Source organism: Hyaena hyaena, unplaced genomic scaffold (assembly GCF_003009895.1).
Source record: "Hyaena hyaena isolate Hyena2069 unplaced genomic scaffold, ASM300989v1 scaffold_527, whole genome shotgun sequence".
NCBI classification, from domain to species: domain Eukaryota; kingdom Metazoa; phylum Chordata; class Mammalia; order Carnivora; family Hyaenidae; genus Hyaena; species Hyaena hyaena.
The window spans coordinates 1187625-1211508 of record NW_024081159.1 but is presented as its reverse complement, the minus strand read 5'-3'; the positions used below and the strand labels follow the sequence as shown (position 1 = coordinate 1211508).

The 23884-nt window shown below is 38.3% G+C and overlaps 1 protein-coding gene across 9 annotated transcripts in view; it reads right to left on the bottom strand.

The window, feature by feature from the left end:
* The window catches only part of RBM26 (RNA binding motif protein 26), an 86251-nt gene extending 64677 nt beyond the window's left edge, over window positions 1-21574 (bottom strand). For 2 of the 9 annotated variants that reach the window (XM_039255461.1, XM_039255462.1), the window contains exon 1: window positions 21052-21574. In XM_039255461.1, coding sequence (XP_039111392.1) covers window positions 21052-21122 — 71 coding nt within the window. In that variant the 5' untranslated portion in view covers window positions 21123-21574. The remainder of the gene's footprint in view (window positions 1-21051) is intronic. The other 7 variants (XM_039255460.1, XM_039255465.1, XM_039255463.1 and 4 more) reach the window with 6 other exon arrangements.
* Window positions 21575-23884: the final 2310 nt, after the last annotated feature.

Genomic DNA, 23884 nt, shown 5'->3' with positions numbered 1-23884 from the left:
TAGACAAGTGCTCTTAGGAAAAAAATGTAAAAGCATGGGGATAAAATATAGAGTAAAAGGAATGAAGGGAAGGAGGAGGAAGAAACAGGAAAGAAAGCGGAATGAATGAATACATATTAAGATCATCAGGAAAGGACCCTGATAAAGTAACATTAAGCAAGGATCTGAATCTAAACAGGGATCAAAATGCAGTACAAACAAGCTTTGCGCCATCTGGAAAAAGACAGCCGAGGCCGAGGGAACCCAAGAGAAAAGGCCTGGAGTGGATGCTTATTTGACATTTGAGGCACAGGAGGCCAGTGGAATGGAGCAAAGAGAGCATTCATGAACAACTGGATTTCTAATCTCTCACTTCTGTAAAGATTAAAAATTAACTGCTTCAGCGAGCTTTGACAAATTAAAAGTCCAGATCACTATGAAGTCATTTAAACCAAAGATTTTAAAGACATAAAAGTAAAATTTTAACAGTCTTTGAATCTGTGTTAAGGATATAGTAATAATGAAAAGCATTAGCATGAATAACCATCGAAAGTCATTCTCTTCCAACAGTATCTGGGGAGGGAAGTACATACACTAAATAAGTTGGAGAAGTTAAAGCAATACAGAAAGCCAAATGTTAAAATAAAATCTCCCAGGGGTGGCTCGGTTGAGTGCCCAGACTCTTCGCTTTGGCTCAGGTGGTGATCTCATGGTTCGTGGAATGGAGCCCCGCATCAGGCTGTGCACTGGGCGTGGAGAACTGCTTGAGATTCTCTCTCTCTCCCTCTCTCTCTCTCTCTGCCCCTCCCCTGCGAGTGCAGGCCCACTCTCTTTCTCTCAAAATAAACATTAAAAATAATAATAAAATATCCCAGAGGAACAGATTTTTATTAAGTAATAGTTTAAATAACATGAATCAAATTGCCCCAGATACAATGATTGTAATTAATCCTCGTAACACACTTTTCATATTAGTTTTTACTTTTTAATTTAGGAGTTTCAAAATAGTAATGACATATTAAAATTAAAAAAACTACCTTTCTAGTACATTCTATCAATAAGAAGTTTGTTTTGTTTGCTCAAGTTTCTTGAGCAAGGCTTTAGAAATTCAGAGGAAGATAACTGAAAGAACTGAACCCAAGCTTCCATTTTCGGTAATCTTGAGAAGGTGTAGTTGGAGGTGGCAGTGGAAATTAAAAATTAAATTTAAATATGTTAACTCAGTAACTTCAGAAGACGGATATACACCCACGTCTGTTCCTACCAAATTTTCACTTTATATTCAAGAAAAATATCTAATTTGCATCAAAGTCATAGTTCTATAATTCTGTACCTAGGATTATCATTTAAAAATCCAAATCCCATTGCAACAAATATAATACATACACTGAAATACTCAATTGCCATAGTTTATTATACAGCTTCATTCAATTCAAATAAGGAGGCAAAAATAGAGTGTATGTAGTAATTAGCTACAGCAAAAACCTTTAAAGAAAGGTTAAGAATTATCACACCTTCATTCTACAATATAAAATCACAATCGCAAAATAAGCATATCTAAACATGATCTATCCATGAGATCATACAAATCACTTATCACACTATATATAATTACAACACTGAAAACTATTCAGTCAGCTCTTTCATTTCCTATATTACCCCCAAGAAATAGCAGCAATACCTTAACAACAGTAGTTTTCAAACATTTTGGTCTCAGGATTATTTTACATGTTAAAAACTATACACAACTCCAAAGAGCTTTTATTTAAAAGGGGTACAGCCATCTGGGGCACCCAGGTGGCTTAGTTGGATGAGTATCTAACTCTTGATTTCACATCTTATGGTTGTGGGTTCAACCCCCACATCAGGCTCTGCGCTGACAGTGCATGAGCCTGCGTTGGCTCTTTCTCCCTCCCTCTCTGCCCCTCCTTCCCTGCTTGTGTGCACATACTCACGTGCTCGCTCTCTCAAAATAAATAAAAAACTTAAAAAAATAAAAGGGTTAAACATATTATAGATTTAAAACATCAAAAAAATAAGTGTAACAAATACATTTATATAAATATAAATCAAAAAATAAAATAACAAATCTACAATTGTACATAAACAGCCCTATGGGGGGTAATCAAAAGGAGGAATTTAATAAATGGGAAGTATAATGGTAAAGCTAACTTTAGGCATAGCTGGAGCCAGGAGTTCAAATGATGTCACCAAATGATGTCAGTGCAAAGAGCAATAGCTCAAATGGCAAACTGAGCACAGACAGGAATGGTTACTGCATCTTGTCACAGAATTCTTTCTTAAAAGAAAAGTAGGACTGGAGCTGAGATGCTGATACAGCAGCCCACAACAAAATTCCACATTTTAGTACGTTTTACATTCCAACTCATGGAAGAATTGAGTTTTCTGGAAAAGGACTCTGGCCTCCAAAGGCCTCCCCTTCAATTACTTGTTCACATTCTACCTACTTATAACCCAAATGTGAGGTTCTTCATTCCTTCAGTTACTAAGAAAAAAGAAGCTAGGAAATATTTTCTCTCATGACCGAGAGGCAGAATTATCCAAAAGGAATAGCACTAAGACTAGAAGTCAGAAAAACCTAGTTAACTGAACTTTAAAGTAATTCAATATGTAAATCTGAAAATTAAAAATTTTTCTCCCTATTTTTCAATAGCTATAGAATCCTCTTTTCTGAACACTTATGAGCAAATTTTAACCCCTTCGGAGAGAGAGATAATAATGAAATTCAGCCAGGTAGAAACATTTTATAAATTCCTCCTAAATTGCCATAACTTAAGATCTATACATATTTCTATGACTATTAAATTGTTACTCTTGGTATGCTTAACTGTTTTCCCTGTAGGGATTCTAGAGAACTATGTCCACCTTTTCCCCAGACCCAACCACAATGTGTTAAGAAGTATCTACTAATTACGACATCATGTAAGGGTATACTAAATCGAGAGCATTACCAACAAAAACTCAAACAAAAAACAGCTCTCAGTTTAAGTCAAAACCAATTACGACCCATATAAAGGTGTACTAATAAGTTCAAAGATCTGTCACAGAAACAAAAGTCAATAAAACATCTTCTAACACCCTGCCAAGTCCCTCCTCGTGCCTTTGGCCCCTACACCCTCACCGCTGGCAGGGCCCTCATATACATTCAGTACACAAATTCCAAGAATGTCACCATCTCTTTGTACCTCCTACCAAAGTCCAAATTCAGGCATTTCACAACTCACTCGTAAGCTGTAAGAAAAAAACTAACTAATATTTGTCTCCAAAATGTTACAATCTAATCAAATCTCTACACACCACAGTATCATTCTTTTAAAAAAAAGATCTAATTAAGTTACTTCCCAGCTTTCTCTTCCCCAGTATTCCATAACCTAGTCCCCAAACGTCCAAACATTTCAGCATGGCAGTAAAATCTATTCTTACTCTGAAACCAACAAAGGCTAGCTAGATTCAAAAGACTCTTCCTAACCAAAATGAATAGTCTTAATTCCTCAGAGAACGGTTTTTCCAGTTTTGGCTATTTAATGTCACCAGAATGTCAAAACTTTAACACAATCCCATTTGAAAAGGTGCATGAAAAACTTCATAGACCGGTCACTTCAAGTTTATGAACAGTTTTCAAAATCGGATCTGTCTCTTTCACTGTCTCCTGTGATAAAGAATTAAACTTTATAAAAAGTAAAATAAGAATTGGAGATATCATTATAAAAAATAATACAAACATATAACAGCCACATTGACAACTTCTTATACAATGCCCCAAAGAAGTCCTAAATTCCATATCTCAAAGTACTTTTCACATTTAAAACTATATTACAAACATCAGCATTATAGTGGCATGAGTCATTCACTTTTTCTCCCCTCTTCGCTTTACAACTAATTGGACATCCATAACCAAAGGAGGAAAAAAAAGTGCCTCTGCACAGGATACCAGGACACCTGAGAGACCTATCCATCTGCGCATCTGAAAGTGAGTGGACTGAACCAGAGAGGCTGCAACAACAGCAGAGGTGGTGGCAGCTGGTCCAGCAGCAAGCCAGAACAGCCTTTCTGGCAGAGGAGGTGGAAGGTAAAGGCAGGAGAATGGGGGTCTGCCTGACCATGCAGGCTGTAGCTGCAGAAACCAGCTGCTCTGGAGAGAGAGCACAGTGACCGGGAACAGGGGAAGGAAAGGGAACTAGGCAAAGAGAACTGAAGTGTCTCCTGCTATCTGCCCAGGGGAGGAGAGAGGGGGGAGTAAGACTATAACCCATGGGCCTCTGGTACCCACCCCCACCTGGAGGATTTCCCCAGCAGGCCCCTGGCATACCCGAAACCCAAGTGCTAAATCTACATCTCTCCCCAAGCTCTGCAGCCACCTTTGCTCCTTTTTCTTTTTCCTTTTAATGTTTACCATCCTAATGTGAGTCAGTTCTGGTAAGAGAAACCAAAGACCTGTGCTATAGTGCCACCTTCTGGAAAACAAATGAAGTCTCCTAATTACAAATCTGTTGAATTTTAAGAATCAAAGTAAACAAAACCTTGCCTAAAATAGAAAAGTGTTCACTACTTCAAATGGAGAAGCAGAGGCATTTCCTGTCACAGTAACATGATATCACAAAAAGAAAATGACAATTTTCTGAACTCAAAGACATGAAATACCGTAATCTAACAGATAAAGAATATAAAATAGGCATTTTGAAGAAATTCAATAAACCACTAAAAAACTCTGAAAGGCAATAAATGATCACAGGAACAAAATTACCAAACAAAGGTATTTTGCCAGAAAGTTTAAAATTCTAAAAAAAAAAAAAATTCTGGGGTAAAGAACTGAATATATGAAGAATGAATCAGAATGCATTGGAAATAGAGCAGATCATATGGAAGAGAGAATTAGCACACTCAAGAGTAGAAATATAGAAATTATCCAGGTAGAAGGGGAGAAAGAATAATTTTTTTAATGTTCATTTTAGAAAGAGAGACATAGACAGACAGACAGTGGGCGAGGGGCAGAGAGAGGCTCTGAGGCCAGCTCTGCACTGTCAGCACAGAGCCCAATGCAGGACTTGAACTCCTGAACCGTGATATCATACTGGTGCCAAAGCCTGACACTCAACCAACTGAGCCATCCAGGTGCCCCAGAACTACGATTTTTAAATGGTAAAAAAACCCTGGAGTTCCTGGCTGACTCAGTCAGTAGACTCCTGATCTCAGGGTCATGAGTTCAAGACCCACAATATGGGGTATCTCAAAAAAAGAGAGGGAGAAGGAAGCACAGAGTGTACTTAAATAATAGTTGAGAACTTTCTAAACCCAGGGAAAGAACTGGATACAAGTCCACAATGCTGACAAAACACACTATTTTACCAATACAAAAAGACCTTCTCTAAAACACATTACATGAAAACTGTCAAAAGTCAACAATAAAGAATTATAAAGGCAGCCCAGGGTAAAAAAGACAGCAACCAACAAAGGTACACCCCTCATAAGGCTATCAGCAGGTTTCTCAGCAGAAACTCCATAGGCCAGAAGAGAATGGAATGACACATTCAGAACACTGAAAGATAAAAACAATCACCCAAGAATACTCCATTGGCAAAGTTATCTTTGAGCTATGAAGAAGAAACAAGTTTCTACCTTGGAAATGTTTTGTGTAACCTCATGGTAACCATAAAGCAAAAATCTACAGAAGAGACACGAAACATAAAAAAACAGGAGAAAGAGCAAATCACCATGAAAACCAACTTACAGACAGAAACAAAAGGAAAAACAATCAAGGGAGAAACAAAATAACCAGAAGTGGCAGTAGTAAATCCCTCCATATCAATAATTACCCTAAGAATAAATGCATTAACTCACCAATCAAAACATAAAGTGGTGGCACCCAGGGGGCTCAAGTCATTTGAGGGACTCATGATTAGGTCATGATCTCATGGTTTGTGGAATCAAGACCTACACAAAGCCTGTCTGGAATTCCCATTCTCGCCCTCTGCCCCTCCCCTGGCATGGGTGTCTCACTCTCTCTCAACATAAATAAACAAATAAACTTAACAAAACAAAACACAAAGTGGCTGGATATATAAACAAAAACAAGACCCAACTACATGGTGCCAATAAGAGACTCATTCCACTCCAATGACATACAGGCTGAAAAGTGAAAGTACAGAAGACGATATTCTAAGAAAACAAAATAAAACAAAACAAAACAAAGGTCGGCAGAGCTATAATACATTAAACAAAACAGACTTCAAGCCAAAAAGGGTAACAAGAGTCAAAGAAGGTCATTATATAATGATAAAGGGCTCAATATAGTAAGAAGATATAACAATAGTAATAAATATATACACTCCCAAGTTCTAAGCACTGAAATATATTAATTAAAACAGATCTTAAGACAAAAATACAGTAAGTAAATATAATGAACTTCAATATCCCTCTATGTGAAGGATAGATTATCAAGGCAGAACATCAACAAGAAAACACTAGAATGAACTACATTTCAGAACCAAGTGTACTTAACAGATATATAAAACATTCCATCCAACAGCAGTAAAACAAATATTCTTCTCAAGTGCACACGGAACATTCTCTAACACAGAGAATATGGTAGGCCAGAAAACAAATCCTGGCAAATTTATGAAATCATACCAACTATCTTTTCTGACCATGATGGCATGAAACTAGAAGTCAACAAGAGAAAAGTAAGATGTACAAATACGTGGAAACTAAGCAACACACTTCCAAACCACCAGAAGAAACCAAATAGGAAATAAAAAAGTATCTCAAAGTAAATGAAATAAAAACACAATATGTCAAATATTGTGGGATGCAGCAAAAGCAGTTCTGAGAGGAAAACTTATAGCAGTAAATTCATATATTAAAAAATTAGAAATATCTCATATAAACAACCTAAACTGACACCTCAAGGAACAAGAATAAACTAAGCCCAAGTTAGCAGAAAGAAGAGAATGATAAGGATCAGAGTAGAAATAAATGGAAGAGAGACCAGAAAAACATTAGAAAGCATCAATGAAACTAAGACCTGGTTCTTTGAAAAGATAAACAAAACAGAGAAACCTTTAGCTAGACTAAGAGGAAAAGAAGTGAAGGCTCAAAACACAAAAATAAAATTAGAAATGAAAAAGTAGGCATTACAATTCATATTACAGAAATACATAAAACTTATAATACTACTGTGAACAATTATATGTCAACAAATTACAGAACCCAGAAGAAATGTATATGTTCCCTAGAAACATACAACTTACCAAAACTGAACAGGAAAAAAACAGAAAATCTGAACAAATAATCAGTAAAGAGATTGAATCAGTAATCAAAAACTCCCAACACAGATAACTCCAGGACCAGGCAGTTTCACTGGAGAATTCTACGAAGCATTTAAAGAATTAACACCAATCTTCCTCATACTCTTCCAAAATAACAAGAATGAGGAAACACTTCCAAACTCATCTTATGAGGCTAGCATTACCAATACCCAAACTTGAAAACAATATCACACATACACACACAAAAAAACTACAGACTAATATTCCTAATGAATACAAATGCAAAATTACTCAGCAAAATATTAGCAAACCAAATTCAAGAACATATTAAAGGGATCATACATCATGATCAAATGGGATTTATCTGGGGGATGGAAGAATGGTTCAACATATCCAAATCGACAAATGTAATACATCAATAAAATGAAAAATAAAAATTACATGATCATCTCAATAGATGTAGAAAAAGCATTTGACAAAATACAACATCCCTTCATGATAAAAAATCTTAACAGAATGAGTAGAGAAGGGCCAGAACTCAACACAATAAATAAATACTATCATATAGGACAACCAAGATCAGAAATAACACAAGAATGCCCACTCTCACCACTCCTATTCAGTATAGTACTGAACGTCCTTGCTAAAGTAATTTAGCTAGACAAAAGAATAAAAAGCATCCAAACTGGAAAGTAAAAAGTAAAACTGTTACTATTTTCTGGTAACATGATTTTATCTACTTAACAAAACTCCAAAGACTCAACCAAAAAACTTCTGGAACTAATCACTGATTTCAGTAAAGTTGCAGAATACAAAATCAACATACAGAAAACAGTGGCATTCCTTTATACTAATGATGAATTATCTGAAAAAGAAAACCATCCCTTTCACAACAGCACCAAGAATAATAAAATACATAGGAATATATTTAACCCAGGAAGTGAAATATTTGTACAACAAAAAAAAACTATAAGAAGTCAAAGAAATAAATGGAAAGACATCCCATGTTCATGGTAGAAGGATTAATATAGTGAAAATGTCCATTATTGCCCAAAGCAATCTATAGCTCGTGCAATCCTGATAAAAATTCCAATGGCAATTTTTCACAGAAATAGAAAAAAGAAGCCTAAAATTTGTATGGAACCACAAAAGACCCTGAATAGTCAAAGCAATCTTGTAAAAAAAAAGAAGAAAGCTAGAGACACCATACTCCCTGATTTCAAACTATACTATGAGCTGTAGTAACTAAAACAGTGTGGTATTGGCATAAAAACACACACAGATAAACAGAATAGAACCCAGAAATAAACGCATGCACGTATAGTCAATTAATTTATAATAAAGAAGCCAAGAATTCACAATGGGGTAAGGATAGTCTATAGTCTACTGAACACCATTCAATAAATGGTGTTGGGAGGGGTACCTGGGTGGCTCAGCTGGTTAAGCATCAACTCAATTACAGCTCATGTCATGATCTCATGGTTCACGGGATAGAGCCCCATATGTCCATCAACAAATAAATGGATACATATACACAATGGATTATTCAGCCACAAAAAAAAGGAAGATATCTTCCCTTTTTTTGAGGACAATATGGATGGACCTTCAGCACACTACACTGGAATCTAAAAAAGTTAACTCCATAAAAGACAGAGTAAAATGATGTTTACCAGGGACTAAGGGTGGTGGGAGAGGGAAATAAAAGCGATGGTGTTTAAGGGTACAACTCGTAATGAATAGTAAACAGGCCCTGGAGACCTAATTTACAACATAATGAACACTGACAACAATATTGTACTGTAATTACATGATAAATACCACTATACTGGGAATCATACATATTAAAATACATAAATGTACCAAAATAACTCACTTTATACCTTAAACTTACACAAGGTTACTCAGCAAATTCATTCAATTAAAAGAAACTGTATTACAAAGAGCAAAAAATGACCTGCTGAATTGCATATTTTAATGCTTATATGCGGAATTTGTAACTCTTCAATTATTTTTCATTTATAGTAACTTTTAAAGATTTGTATAAATGCTTTTTCATAACAACTTTTAAATTGCCAACAATGGAAGTTGCATAATCAATGGAAAAGTAATAATTAGAGAACGTGGGCACAGCAGCAGGGAGTGTAGGAATAGCAGGACACAGTAAGCTACAAAGTCAAAAACAGACCAGAATTTATACTGAACTATCATCTGTCCTTGTGTCACTTTGTAATCGGCTGAGGCAAGAAAACTAGAGAAATTACTTGCCACAATGTAGTACACAACTTCATAAAACAAGTTTATCTGAACTACTGGATTTAAACCAGTACCACCAAAAGCACACCTGGTGAAGCTTTCAAATACACATCTCTTAATGTTAAAAAAAAAAAAAAAAAAAAGGCCTCCAGCGGCAGTATTAGGTGACATCTGGAAAAGAATTCTTCTCTAATGAGGATGGGAGGGGGGAGGGGACAAAGAAAAAAGAGAAGGGAGGGAAGAAGGAGAGATAGAATGAGAGGGAGGGAGAGAAAGGAAGGAAAGAATAAGGGAGAGAAAAAGAAACTACATACGGGAAAATGTTCATTGCAGAGTTATTTATAAAGAAAAAAAACCCTAGGAAATGAACTAAATGACAAACAAGATTATGGTTAAGTAAACTATGGAAGAACTACTCAATAAAACTGGAATCAGTTGTTTTAAAAGTATAAAGACTACATATTAATATTAAAAGTGCTAGGGTAAGAAGTATGAAGAGGGCTTAAACTTTTCATTTCAAAGCCCTCAGGCAAGTTTTCTTTCTTGTAACTATGTACAGGAATTTAATACTTTAAGAAAATAAGTTAATTTTTTTAAGTTTATTTATTCATTTTGAGAGAGAGAAAGTGCTAGTGGGGAAGGGAGAGAGAGAGAGGAGAGTAAGAACCCCAAGCAGGGGTTCAAACTCACAAACCATGAGATCATGATCTGAGGCAAAGTCGGACACTGAACCAACTGAGTCACCTGGGTGCCTCATTAAAGTTTTTTTTTTTCCTAAAAAGTAATGGCCCTGCTTACATAAAGCACTATAAAAACAAATCATATGGGCTCCTAGGTGGCTCAGTCAGTTAAGCATCTGACTTCAGCTCAGGTCATGATCTCATGGTTCGTGAGTTCAAGGCCCACATCAGGCTCTGTGCTGACAGATCAGAACCTGAAGCCTGCTTGAGACTCTTTGTCTCCCTCTCTCTGCCCCTTCCCCTCTTACATTCTGTCTCTCTCTCTCAAAAACTAACATTAAAAATTTTTTCAAAAGCAAATTATAGTATATTCACATAATGTAACACTATGGAGCCACTGGGGAAAAAATGAGGAAACTAGTTAAAAATATACTCATATGGGAGGATATGCAGTATCTGTTACCTGTAATATCAGTTATAGTAATGTATGAATAAAATTATCCTATATTAAAAAATTACAGTTGACCCATGAACCAACAAGGGTTAAGAGTACCAACATCCACATAGTTGAAAATCTGTGTATAACTTTTGACTCCCACCAATCTCTGTTCCTTCTTTTTTCTTAAAGTAGGCCCCATGCACAGCAAAAGCCCAATGTGGGGCTTGAACTCACGACAACTGAGTTCAAGCCCTGACCTGAGTTGGACACTTAAGTAAATGAGCCACCCATGGATCCAACAAACCATGAGATCATGACCTGAGCTGAAACAGTCATTTAACGCACATCTGTTATCTATGATTATATGCTGTATGTTATCTATGATTATATACTGTATTCTTACAATAAAGCTAGATAAAAGAAATTATGAAGAGAGTTATTAGGAAAATACATTCACAATGTTGTAAAACATCCATGTATAAATGGACCATGCAATGTAAACCAGGGTTGTTCAAGGGTCAACTGTATATACTTACATAAACATAATACATGTATATTTTTATAAATATACAATTATGTGTTTATACATATAGGGATCAAGAAGGGGATAGGAAGACTCATTTTTAGTTTATATTTCTATACTGTTTGAATTTTATTACAAGTATGTATTATTTTTAATTAAAAAGAAAAATTGTGTTAAATTAACTAGTCAGGACTAAAAATAGCATGGGCATTATTATAACTACACAGCATGCATTTGACAATGGAATACTACTCAGCAATAAAAACTACAGATATATGCAACAATATGGATAAATTTCAACACTGAGTAGTAAAAAGAAGTCTTGTTCAAGAGTACCTATACTAAAATTCCATTTATATGAAGTTCCGTAACAGGCAAAACTAATATATAGTAGGGGAAAAATCAGAACAGTGATGGTTTCTATGGGTAGATGGGAGCACGGGGAGGTGAATGAGGAAACTTTTCAAATGAGGCTAATGTTCTTTATTCTGACAGGGAATTGAGTTACAAAGACGTATGCATTGTCAAAGTTATAAAACAGTACACTTTAAGATCTGTATACAGTTTATATCAAAGTTTTTTAAAATTACAAATACTGAACTCTTATGATATACATGGTAAGTATTTAGGGGTAAATTCACTGACATTTGCAATTTACTTTGAAATAAATCAAAGGATAGTGGCAAGTACACTAAAATGTTAACGGGAGAGGGGCACCTGGGTGGCTTAGTCGGTTAAGCGTCTGACTTTCGCTTAGGTCATGATCTCGCGGTTCGTGGGTTCGAGCCCCGTGTCGGGCTCTGTGCTGACTGCCAGCTCAGAGCCTGGAGCCTGTTTCAGTCTGTGACTCCCTCTCTCTCTGACCCTCCCCTGCTCACGCTGTCTCTCTCTCTCCTAGAAATAAATTAAAAAAAAAAAAAATGTTAACGGGAGAATGTAACTGATGGGTATATGTGGGTGTGTCATGCGGTAAATATACACACTATAATAGTATTTGTCCAGTTCACCAATACAGATGGTTCAATTATGGGATATCCATTACACTGAAATACTATGCAGCCTTAAAAATAAAAACAAGACAACACTATTATGTATTACACAGAATGACATTCAAGTATGATACCAATTATGAAAGAAGAAGAAAGAATAATAAACATATTTGCTTGTATGTTGGTAAAATAGCTCAAGAAGAATCACTGAGTAACAGATCTCAAGTGAATTCCATTATTTCATATACACACACAATACTAAATATGACCGCCAGTTAAAAATAAACTTTTACTGGTCTGAGAAGATACTATTTGTAAACTGAAAAGGATTTTTCCACGGAGATGAGGTAGTGGGAGTAAGTGAGTGAGTAAGTCTGGTAGGGGAGGCCTTATACCATCTACTCATTTCTCTCATTCTCTAGTTTCTGAAGCTAAGGAAGCAGGAGAAGTCAAAAAATTCCTAGAAACCATTTAGCTTACGCCTGAATTAGTCATTATTGATATGTAGACACCAAACGCTGGAATATCTTATTTTCTGTTTTGCTTATAATACTATCCCAGTCTCCTGATTTATGCATATAGAATAATTTTATTTGAGAAAAATAATTATAAGCCCAAGATAAGAAAGTGCTAAAACATACAGAAAATGCTACGTCCATTTTAACTATCAGCATTCAGATGGAAAAGCCAAGTAGCTTTGCAGCAATGAAATGTGGTAATGAGAGTCAACTCAACAAATGTTAAAGGAATGAAGACAATGAAAAATATTTTAGCCAATAATTAATTATAGAAAAACTCTTATACAAGCTGTAAAATTCATTAGACTAGAATTACCATTTATTAATTCTTCTCCAAGCAGCTCCATGGAGGCCAGCAGCTTGTACATAACAGTATTCAAAAATACTGAGTAAATGTCATTAATACTCTACAGTATCCTTTCCCCCAAAAGAAAAAATCACTTAAGCTTTACATAATCTGAAGATGCTATGAAGTAAAACTTCTATTTCTCTAAAGAGAAATAGACCCAGAGATTAGTAACTTTTCGAACTGCTCACATATCTGCTGCTCTGAAGTAAAATTCTAGTTAAAGTACAGTACATTCTCTTTTTTTAAGCTTATTATTTTGAGACAGAGAGAATGAGAATAAGTGGGGGGAGGGGCAGAGAGAGAGGGCGATAGAGAATCCCAAGGAGGCTCCACAATGTCAGCACAGAGCCTGATACAGGGCTTGAATTGACAAACTGTGAGATCACGACATCAGCCTAAATCAAAACCTTAACAGATTGAGCAACCCAGGCGCCCCTAAAGTATGGCAGATTTTATAGTTTACACTTCTTTCTGCTTAGGTTATGATTATATACACTACAAATCTCAACCAGTGCATTTAACATACCACACACAAGGCACTGTACTGGGTGCAGTACACAGCAGGAAGACATTTAAATTGTAAGACTTGGAGTTTACTTTCAAGAACCTGAGATTCCAATAATGAAGCTAAAATAAGTAATAATTACTAAACAAGTGTGTAAGTGACGACTGTCATAATTCATGCAAACTAGTGCTAGGAGGAGAGTCATGTCACTCTTTCCAAATGAATGGATAATATAAATAATAACTCTAAGAACTATAAATAGCTCTTTCTGGAACAACTAGGATCACCCCTGACCTTTGATTTCAACATATATAAGTGAAATGGAGAAAGGCAGTATATCATAATCTACAACAAGGCTCTGAAATCAGACTATCTGGTTTTGAAGCCTATCTCCATCATTTATTAGCTATGAATGAAGCATATTACTTAATCTTCCTAAGACTCGATTTCCTTATATTTAAAACTGAGTAACAGAATCTAGCTCACACTCAAGGAATACACAATGATTAGCGTATGACAAGCACTCAATGAAAGTTACATTCTAAAAGTTCAGAAAAGGGGACAATATAAACAATGTGATACAGAATCACAATGAAAAGTTCTACCTTGCTGAAATTAAGACTCTCAAAAAAAAAATAGGAAGATACAAACTTGAAAGATAAGCAGATTACTGTATATGCTTGAAAGCCAAGTCAAAATGTATGCCATTTACTTAGGAGTGCTAAAGATTTTGATCAGACAAAAGAATATAAACAAGGTTGGGCATAAAGGATGGAACTAGAGGGGAGAAAAAACCCAAAGGATTAGATACAGAGTGCGAGACATCCTACTGAGCAATGTCATTAGTAAGAATTATTTTAAAAAAGAGAAAGGGCGCCTAGGTGGTTCAGTCAGTTGAGCTGAGTGGCTGACTTTAGCTCAGATCATGATCTCACAGTTTCATGGTCCCTGAGTTCAAGCCCCGCGTTGGGCTGAATGCTGACAGCTCAGAGCCTGGAGCCACTTCGGATTCTGTCTCTCTCTCTCTCTCTCTCTTTTCCTCTGCCCCTCTCCCACTTGCACTCTGTCTGTCAAAAATGAATAAACACTGGGGGCACCTGGGTGGCTCAGTTGGTGAAGCATCCAATTTCAGCTCAGGTCATGATCTCATGGTTCGTGGGTAGAGCCCTGTGTCAGGCTCTGTGCTGACAGCTAGCTCAGAGCCTGGAGCCTGCTTTAGATCTGTATCTCTCTCTCTGACCCTCCCCTGTTCATGCTGTCTCTCTCTCAGAAATAAAACATTAAAAAATTTTTTAAATGAATAAACATTGAAAAATATATATATAAAAAAAGAGAGAGCCTAATAATTAACTGACGGGGGAAAGGAATGAATTAAGGAAAAGCCAAAAAATAAAATCCCAACCCTGGAAAATCTGAGGAAATGAAATGGAAATTAGTGAATTCAGACAACATTTATTTTCAGAAATGTAGTTTGAAGTTCAGATGGGAGAACCAGGTGGATATTTAGTTAGCAACTGGAATAAGAGGTTAAGGTCTGAAGAGTGTTCATGTCTAAATGTAAATATGTGGGGCGCCTGGGTGGTTCAGTCGGTTAAGCGTCTGACTTCGGCTCAGGTCATGATCTCACAGTTCGTGGGTTCAAGCCCCACATCAGGCTGTGTGCTGAAAGCTAGCTCAGAGCCTGGAGCCGGTTTCGGATTCTGTGTGTGTCTCTCTCTCTCAGAAATAAATAAAACATATAAAAAAATTTTTAAAAATAAATGTAAATATGTGAAAAAGTAATGCAAAAACTAGAAGTTCTCTTGGAAAAACTCTGAAATTCAATGCAAATGTGTATACAGCACACGAAATATCCTAAGAAAGTCTTTAATCAAACGTTTGGACTCTTACACACACACACACACACACACACACACACACACAGTTTTAAGAACCACTGGCACAAATTTAATAGAAATATCCATGGAAATGAATGTGAATGAGATGATAGGAGTTGAAATAGTTGAGGGAAAAAAGGCATGGAAACAGAACCTGAAAAAATACAATTAAAAGGCAAGAAAAAGAATTAAAAAGGATAGAGTTTATTTGTAAATAAAGAGAAGCAAAGTATTAGGGAGATTCAAGATATGTGAAATTAAAAAGGCAGCATCAACATTGTTTAATGTCACACATACAGGACAAAGAATATAAAATTTATATAAAGTCTCTACATTTAATAAGCATAAATTGGTAACACTGAGGTAAGCAATTTTGTCTGAATATAAATAGAAACTATATGACAAGGTATTAAGAAGTAAATAGTTGGGGCAAAGGAATGAAAAAATAATGATTACTATTTCTAGATTTACTAGTAAAAAGAAAAGCAAGCTAGCATGAAAGTGACTAGAAACATGATTTTATTTTTTATTTTGTTTTTGCTGCTACTGTTGCTGAGTTATTCTTCCTTAAAGTCTAGGATATGGACTTTCTATGTCCAGAAGTGTCTGTAAAAAGAGAAAGATCAAAGTAGGGAAACAGGAATAAAGTTCAGGGGTGAAAAGACCACCTTTCAGTTCTTCCTGTAAAAGAAACAAAAGTAATTTCAATGTGGTGAGAAAGGTATAAGTAACAAGTGTGAGTGAAAGGGAAAGACTACAAAAACTCCCAAAGAGTTTTCTTACACTGTAAAAGCACTGGTAACCATGATGCTTTAGAACTTTATTCCTTTATCACTGCAGCCAGTATTATGAAAATGTAACAGTGAAAAGTACATACAGTAGCAGGAAAGAATACACTGTCTGGTAGTAAATTAAGAACATAGCTTTACAGTCAAAAAAGCCGGAGTTTAAATTACTGTTCAGTAACATGGTATAGCTAGCTGTGTGACTCTGGACAAGTACCTTAACTTCCTGTTTCAGTGCCCCAGTGTCATCACTTGCAAAATGGAGGTAACAGCAGTGCTTACCTCATAGAACTTGGAAGTAATACGAAACCTTTCAACAATGTGTGCAAACACAGTTGGGTAGTGGCAGTGATAATAGTAACAGTAGCAAGTAATGTAACCTATTTGTGTTTAATCAAGCAGTATGTAAGGAAGGTTGGAAAGGGTAAACTCGTAAAAATGTGTCTCAAATGCTTTCCACTACAGAAGGAAAGAAGTATAATTCTCCCCATTATTCCAGTAAGAAAGGAGGAAGTTCATTTGCTAAATTACCCAGTAAGTGGCAGACTGAGACGTGAACACTAGTCCACGTGGATCAAAGCTTGGCTTCTTTCCACTATGCATTACCTCCACGGCACTACACAGCAGCAGGAGCACAAAACTAGGCATTCTGTTAGCCTCACAAAATTGGGGTGCATCGTTAAGTCTATCTGCCTCTCCACTTTTTGGAAAAAAAATTTTAAATTAAGCAGTTTTTTATTTTGACTTGATTTTAAGGCTTCCTTCCAGCTAAAAAAGTCCATGATTTTATTAAATAACCATACTTGATGATGAGTAAACTCGTAAAGAGTCTTAAAATACAGAAAATCTTTTCTGTTTAGAAAACAAACAGAAAAATTAAACAAACAAAAAAAAAGCCTTCATTTTTTTCCCCCAGGACTTCACATTAGCAAAATGAAATGAATGTTAGAGAAAAGACTAACATCAAATTTTATTTTATTATTAGCAAGATGACTAAGCAAATGTTTAAGAGAAAAATATCAATCTTAAGTATTTTAAGGTGCCAATTTTAACACCTACATTTTCAATAAATTATGTTAAAAAAACCCCCACAAAACTCAAAACTCTGACATATCTACAGACCTTACAATCATATTAAATGTAGGTTTGCCAACTTTCATTTCATGCCAAAACAGTGCAACCAGGCTGAGTTTTGTGTTTGTTTTATGTCAATCTGAAAACTCTCCGGATTCTAAAACCCTTACTGGATTCCCGCTATCCTTCAATTAACATCCAAATTCCTTAACATGACTCAACAAAGTCCTGAACGTTCTGGCTCCTCTCTCTGAGCTATCCACTGCTATTCTTCCCTTTGCTCCCCCCAACCCCCCAGTTTTTTTCAACCCCCCCAGGACCCTTTTTTTCTTCCATTTTTGCGTTTTCATACAATCTGTTTTTCAAAACCTGCAATGCTTTCACAGTTCTCCATTCCCCTGTTTTTGCCCCCGTAAACTGCTCTTCATCCTTGCAAGCTAAGATCAAATGTTCCCATATCAGCAAAGCCTTTCCTGACCTCCCAGACGTATATTTTGACAGCACTCTGGACTTCGTAATACTAGCTGGTCGTGTAATTATTTGTTCAACATGTCTTCCCTGCTAAGTGGTGAACAATATGAAGACGGTCATTTCAGCTCATTTCCCACTATCCCTAATATATCTAACACACCGGTGGGTACACAAAGTAGATTAAGTACCCAATGTTTGCTGAATTAACATTCAAAATGCAGAGGAAGTCCAAAACCATGAGATACTTTGCTAGCACAAGTACCTAGAAAGTTCCATACAAGTTCTGAGTTACATCTTACCCTTGGTCCTTCAAATGTTCTCCTTCAAACAGGTGCTATTTGACAATCATAATTTTAAAGTAAAACAAAAAAAAATCCTTTCAGATAACAAACATCTAAAAGTTTCACAAAACCAAGGTTAGAAACCACAAGTCTTAAATAATTGGAATTAGCTTTAAAAGTTACCAAGAACTCATCTGAAATGCAATTAAAGGGACAGGAGCTTGGATAAGGGCTCAATTTTACCACAGCAAGTATGTTATGAAAGGACCAATTCCAATTCCTACCACTGTTTAAGCTGTACTAGCTAGCAGTGCCTTATTTATTCTACCAGTAATGACTACAGTGCTACAGGCATCTGAGTAGGCTATACAATACCTGACACATGCTTTATTAAAACTGAATGAAAATCACAAGCATATACACTAAGTAACTATAAGTAACCTTTAGGTTATAACATAAAATATAGAGATACTAAGTCACTAAGTTGTATACCTAAAGCTAATGTAACATTGTATGTAACTATATTTTTTAAAAAGTTTTTTTAAAAAAGGAATGCTATTTCAACTTAAAACATTTTAAGTTTTCTATCCACCTACTACCTATTGAGCGCTAATTACAAACCAGGCAGTGTTCAAGGAAAGATCTTAATATATACTCGTTATTTCCCCCATACAGATGAGGAAACGGGAGGCACTGAGTTAAGTAACTTACCCAATTTTAAACAGCTGGTAAAGTGGCAGACGTAATATTCAAAGCCAGCCATTCTGGTTCCAGAGTTTGTCCTCTCAAACTCACTACACGACATTGTTGCACACTGTCTCTTCTTCATCTACTGAAATCAGGCTTCTATCTAGACCACCCCACTTCAACGAAACTATTTTGCTAAGGTTACCAATGACTTCTACCTTTCCAAACTAAAGGGCCACTTACCTTTAAATTCATCTTTTCGTCCATTCTGCAACATTCCATCAAGTTGACAACTCACCTCTTCTGTCATTCACTTCTTTAGTAACATAAACCTCAACTTTCTACCTCAAACCTGGGCCCTCCTTTCTTCCCTACCAACACATTCTTAATGAGGAAATCTCCCACAACTCCATAGTTTTCAAATACTACCTGACTACCCCAAATTTCTCCAGTCCTCACCTGAGTTCTAGACTCATAACCCAACAACCTATTTGACATCCAACTTAGATGTCTAACACCTTATACTTAGAGATCAAAACCAATCATCTTTCCTCCTCCCCCCAATGTGGTCTCCCATCCTACTCTATCATCACCTATCCAGTTGCTAACTTCTTAGTCATTATTCTTGATTTCCCTTTCCCTTGTCTCCCACATCCAATCCGTATCAGCTAGTTCTGTCATATCCATTTATAAAACATATTTTGTTGTTTCCGCTACCATTCTAAAACAAACTACTTACATTTCTGCTACAATGCCCTTCAGAACAGCCTCCTTACTTTGACACTTGCCCCCCTTAACCTCCACAAAGCAGGCAGAATTAAAACAACATCAAATCAGGGATGCACGGGTGGCTCAATTGGCTAAGCATCCGACCTTGGCTCAGGTCATGATTTCATGGTGGTTGGTAGGTTCAAGCCCCCAGTTGGGCTCTGTGCTGACAGTTCAGAGCCTGGAGCTTACTTCATATTCTGCATTTCCCTCTCTCTGTCCCTCCTTGCATGCGCACACTCTTTCTCTCTCTCTCTCAAAAATAAACAAAAAAGACCAAAACAGTCCCTGCCTGCTTTAAATTATCTAAAGTCTTCTCCTCATAAATGAAATCCTAGCTCTTGACCATGGCCTAGAAAATCCTACATAATTTGGCCCCTGCCAACTTCTCTAATTTCATGTCTCTCCATTTTCTCCCCATCCCCATCACAAGGTTCCTTGCAGCCACATTTCCTTCCTTCTCTTCCTGGAACACACTGTGATCACATCTGCTATGGGGTCTTTGCACCTGCTGTTCCTTCTGCAAGGAAAAGTCTTTCTCCAGACTGACACAGATGGTTCCTTCTCCTAAATGCTGCTCAAACGCTACCTCCTGTGAGAAGCCTTCTAACCACCCTTTTATAAGATCCCCTATTATTACAACCATCATTCCTATTTTTATCTGAAGTTATTTTATTTAATATTCCTTTATTATTGTCTTGTCAACTTTGGAATTTAAAAGCTCTATCACCAAAGCCTCCCACAGTACACAGTGGGCACTTAATAAACTTATTAAATGAGTAGTTTTCCCTATTTCATTTTAAGTTGTTTACTGTAAATCAACCACTTTTGATAAGGCACCTGGCCCAACCTGTACTTTCTATGTACTAAAAGACAAATCCTTAAAACACTCATTTTTTCCAATCTAAAACATTCCGGCACTCTTAACACACACACACACTCACACTCCATCTACGGCAACCCACTTAAAACTGCTAAATATTCCATATGGATAGATAACATTTTGTTCCTCCTCGCCAAGCTAACAAACGTGTAGGTGACAAAAGGGAATCTTATTGGGTACCTTAGCACCTGTTCCATCTTCAATCAGTTAGAAGAGGTGCGGAGGAGCCAGATAGCACATGGGAAACGTGGCCTTTCTTTCAGGGACTACATTTATTTAAAACGTGAGTGGCTAGCACTACAACTCTTCTAATCCCTAATAAGGGCCATTCACTTCACTTAAAGAAACAAGGTATATTAGTTTGTGGGCAAGACGTTATGATTGGATTCACTAAAGGAAAAGAAACCGATTTGAGGGCCCCTCGTCAAATGTGTGTGTAGCTTGGAGTCGATCTACATATAACGGGAAAACAAGCGAAGAAGATACCAGTTCAAGGACCAACTCAGTGATAATATAAAGGTCGGCTCAGGCTCTCCTAAACGTGGGAGCGAGGACGGAAAAGAAGGAGAAACAAAAAACCCTAGGACCTCCGTTCACCGCTTTGGCCTCCTCCATCGTAAGCACCTGGGGGAAACTGCACAGATCTAGGTGTCCGCCTATCTCCCACTTCCATCCCTGCAAGGAGATAGCCCCCGGATACTCACATGGGCTCGAGAGTCTTGCTGAGCCAGGACTTGAGTGCCTCGAAGTTTTCAATGATCATTTTAGACACCATCCACAGCGGCCCCGAGGCCCGTCACACTCCTCCGCCCGCCCAGGTCTCGGCCGCTACAGCAGCCGCTGCCCCCGCCCCCTCCTCCGCGCGCCACCCGCGTGGGCCGCGGTGGGAGGCGCCGGTGGCAGGTTCCCGCGAGCCCGGATCGGCGAACAGCTCTGCGGGTACCGTCGCAGGCCGCGAATCCACGGGGCGCCAGGAGCTCCCCGTCCCCGGACCCCGGCCCGGGCTGAAGCAGCAACGGTTTGCCCGGGCCCTCCCCCTTCCCTCCACCCAAGCAAATCTTCTTGGATCGGGAGGTCGACACGCGCCTAGATCGGGCTTTCTCTCAGCCTCGCAACCAGGTGGTGTTGGCAATGCAGAACAGGCAAAAGTGAAGAAAGCGAAGACGAAGGGCAGCTCAATGGGAACGATTCGGGGGGTCTTCCCGGCTCCCAGCACCCCCAAGAAGATGGCTGCCGATAAATCTCGCGAGAATTGATGAAGTCTCGCGGTGGTTCCCGGAGCCTGCTGGGAAGAGACGTAAGCTCGTCTTAGAGCTCGTTGGGCGAGTGCGGTACTTCGGTATTTTGCGTATTTGCGTCGTTTGAGGCCTTTGTTCCTTTTCACGCTTTGGTCCTCTTATCGAATAAAAACTTTATTTTTATACACAGAGGGAGAGGTCTCTGACTTCAGAAACAGCGGGAGCCCCACTTCGTCCTATGTATACACGGCCGTGGCGCATCAGCTGGAACGAACCTGCGGACTGGAGCGCTCCTTGAGAGCGTCTACACGCTGTGCGAGATCGCACGGCGGCCAGTGGTTTCCAGGTGTGCTGTCCTGCCTCCGCCGTTTATCTCAGTGTCCTGCATTACCGTATAGTGTGTGCTGTGGTGTGGACAAGGTTGGGAAGCACAGGCTGGTGTAATCTAACCCTCTGAAACTTCCAGAGGTTTAGTGGCTTGTCCAAAAGTACTCAACTTGGGGGCGCCTGGGTGGCCCAGTCGGTGAAGCGTCCGAGTTCGTCTCAGGTCATCATCTCTCGGTTCGTGGGTTCGAGCCCCGTGTCGGGCTCTGTGCTGACAGCTATCTCAGAGCCTGGGGCCTGTCTTCGGATTCTGTGTGTGTGTCTCTCTCTCTGACCCTCCCCTGCTTACGCTGTCTCCCTCTCTCTCTCTCTCTCTCTCTCTCTCTCTCTCTCAGAAATAAAACATCAAAAAAAAAAATACTCAACTTGATGGTAGAGCCGTAATGATTTAGGGATGCCCCTAAACAAAGGTGAGATAACCCTGTCAGTTCTCAAACCGTTTTCAAGCATCTGTAACTTCAGACTTTCCCAGCTAAAGATAAGAACAGTGTGTTTTTAATTCCCTTCGCGTACAGCCGATTCAGCCACAGATAAGGAAAATAAATAGTATCAAAAGAGAGAGCCTCCATATCAGCAGCCTAAATTAACTTCCCTTCCCAGGAAGTTTGCTGCCTGAGTTGTTCTATTTGCTATTATTCACTGTCATTAAGGTGCTAGGTGAAGGCGAGGGTGGGGGTGGTGCGCCTGGGTGGCTCAGTCTATTGAGCCTTCGATTTTGGCTTAGGTCATGATCTCCAGGTTTGAGTTCAGGTGTGGGAGGGTGGGGGGTGGGGTCTGTGTAGGTGTGTCTGTGTGTCTGCCCCTTCCCTGCTCGCGCGCACTTTTTGTCTCTCTCAAAATAATTTTTTTTAATGTTTTATTTATTTCTAGGAGAGAGAGAGAGACAGCGTGAGCAGGGGAGGGTCAGAGAGAGAGGGAGTCACAGACTGAAACAGGCTCCAGGCTCTGAGCTGGCAGTCAGCACAGAGCCCGACGCGGGGCTCGAACCCACGAACCGCGAGATCATGACCCAAGCGAAAGTCGGACGCTTAACCGACTAAGCCACCCAGGCGCCCCAAAATAATTTTTTTTTTTTTTTTAAAAAGAGACTAGGTGGGATTTTGCAGAAGGTCTAGTGCCTGTAAAACTATAGTGAAATGAAAATAATTCGCAGTATAAAGACACAGAGTAAGAGATGAAAATCTCTTTAATGACAGACAGTGGTAGACTAAATTGCCCTTAAGAACTCTGAGTTTATAATTTGCTAAACTGAAGTGTCCTTGAGCAACAAGTGGGAAAGATTATCAAGAAAGGGAGACATTTGTTGTAAAATATAGCATGTAGAGTAGAATGAAATTAGAATTCAGCCACTGAATAACCAGAGTGTTGATTAAAGTGACTTCGCTAAGTGAAATAAGCCAGAAACGGGGGCGCCTGGGTGGCTTAGTCGGTTAAGCGTCTGACTTTCGCTTAGGTCATGATCTCACGGTTTGTGGGTTCGAGCCCCGCGTCGGGCTCTGTGCTGACAGCCAGCTCAGAGCCTGGAGCCTGTTTCGCTCTGTGACTCCCTCTCTCTGACCCTCCCCTGCTCACGCTGTCTCTCTCTCTCCTAGAAATAAAAAAAAAAAAAGAAGCCAGAAACAAAAGAACAAATATTGTATGATTCCACTCATGAGGTACTTAGAGTAACCAAACTCCCAGAGACTGAAAGTAGAATGGTAGCTGCCAATGCTAGGAGGGCAGGGGAGGACAGGCAGTTATTCTAGAATGAGTGAAGGGATTCAGTTTGGGATGTGGAAAAAGTTCTGGAGATGAACAGTGTTGATAGTTCACTGTTGCACAACAGTGTGAATGTACTGAATGTGATTGAATTGTACATTTAAAAAGGATTAAAATGGTAAATTTTATGCATACTTTACCACAATAAAATTGATTT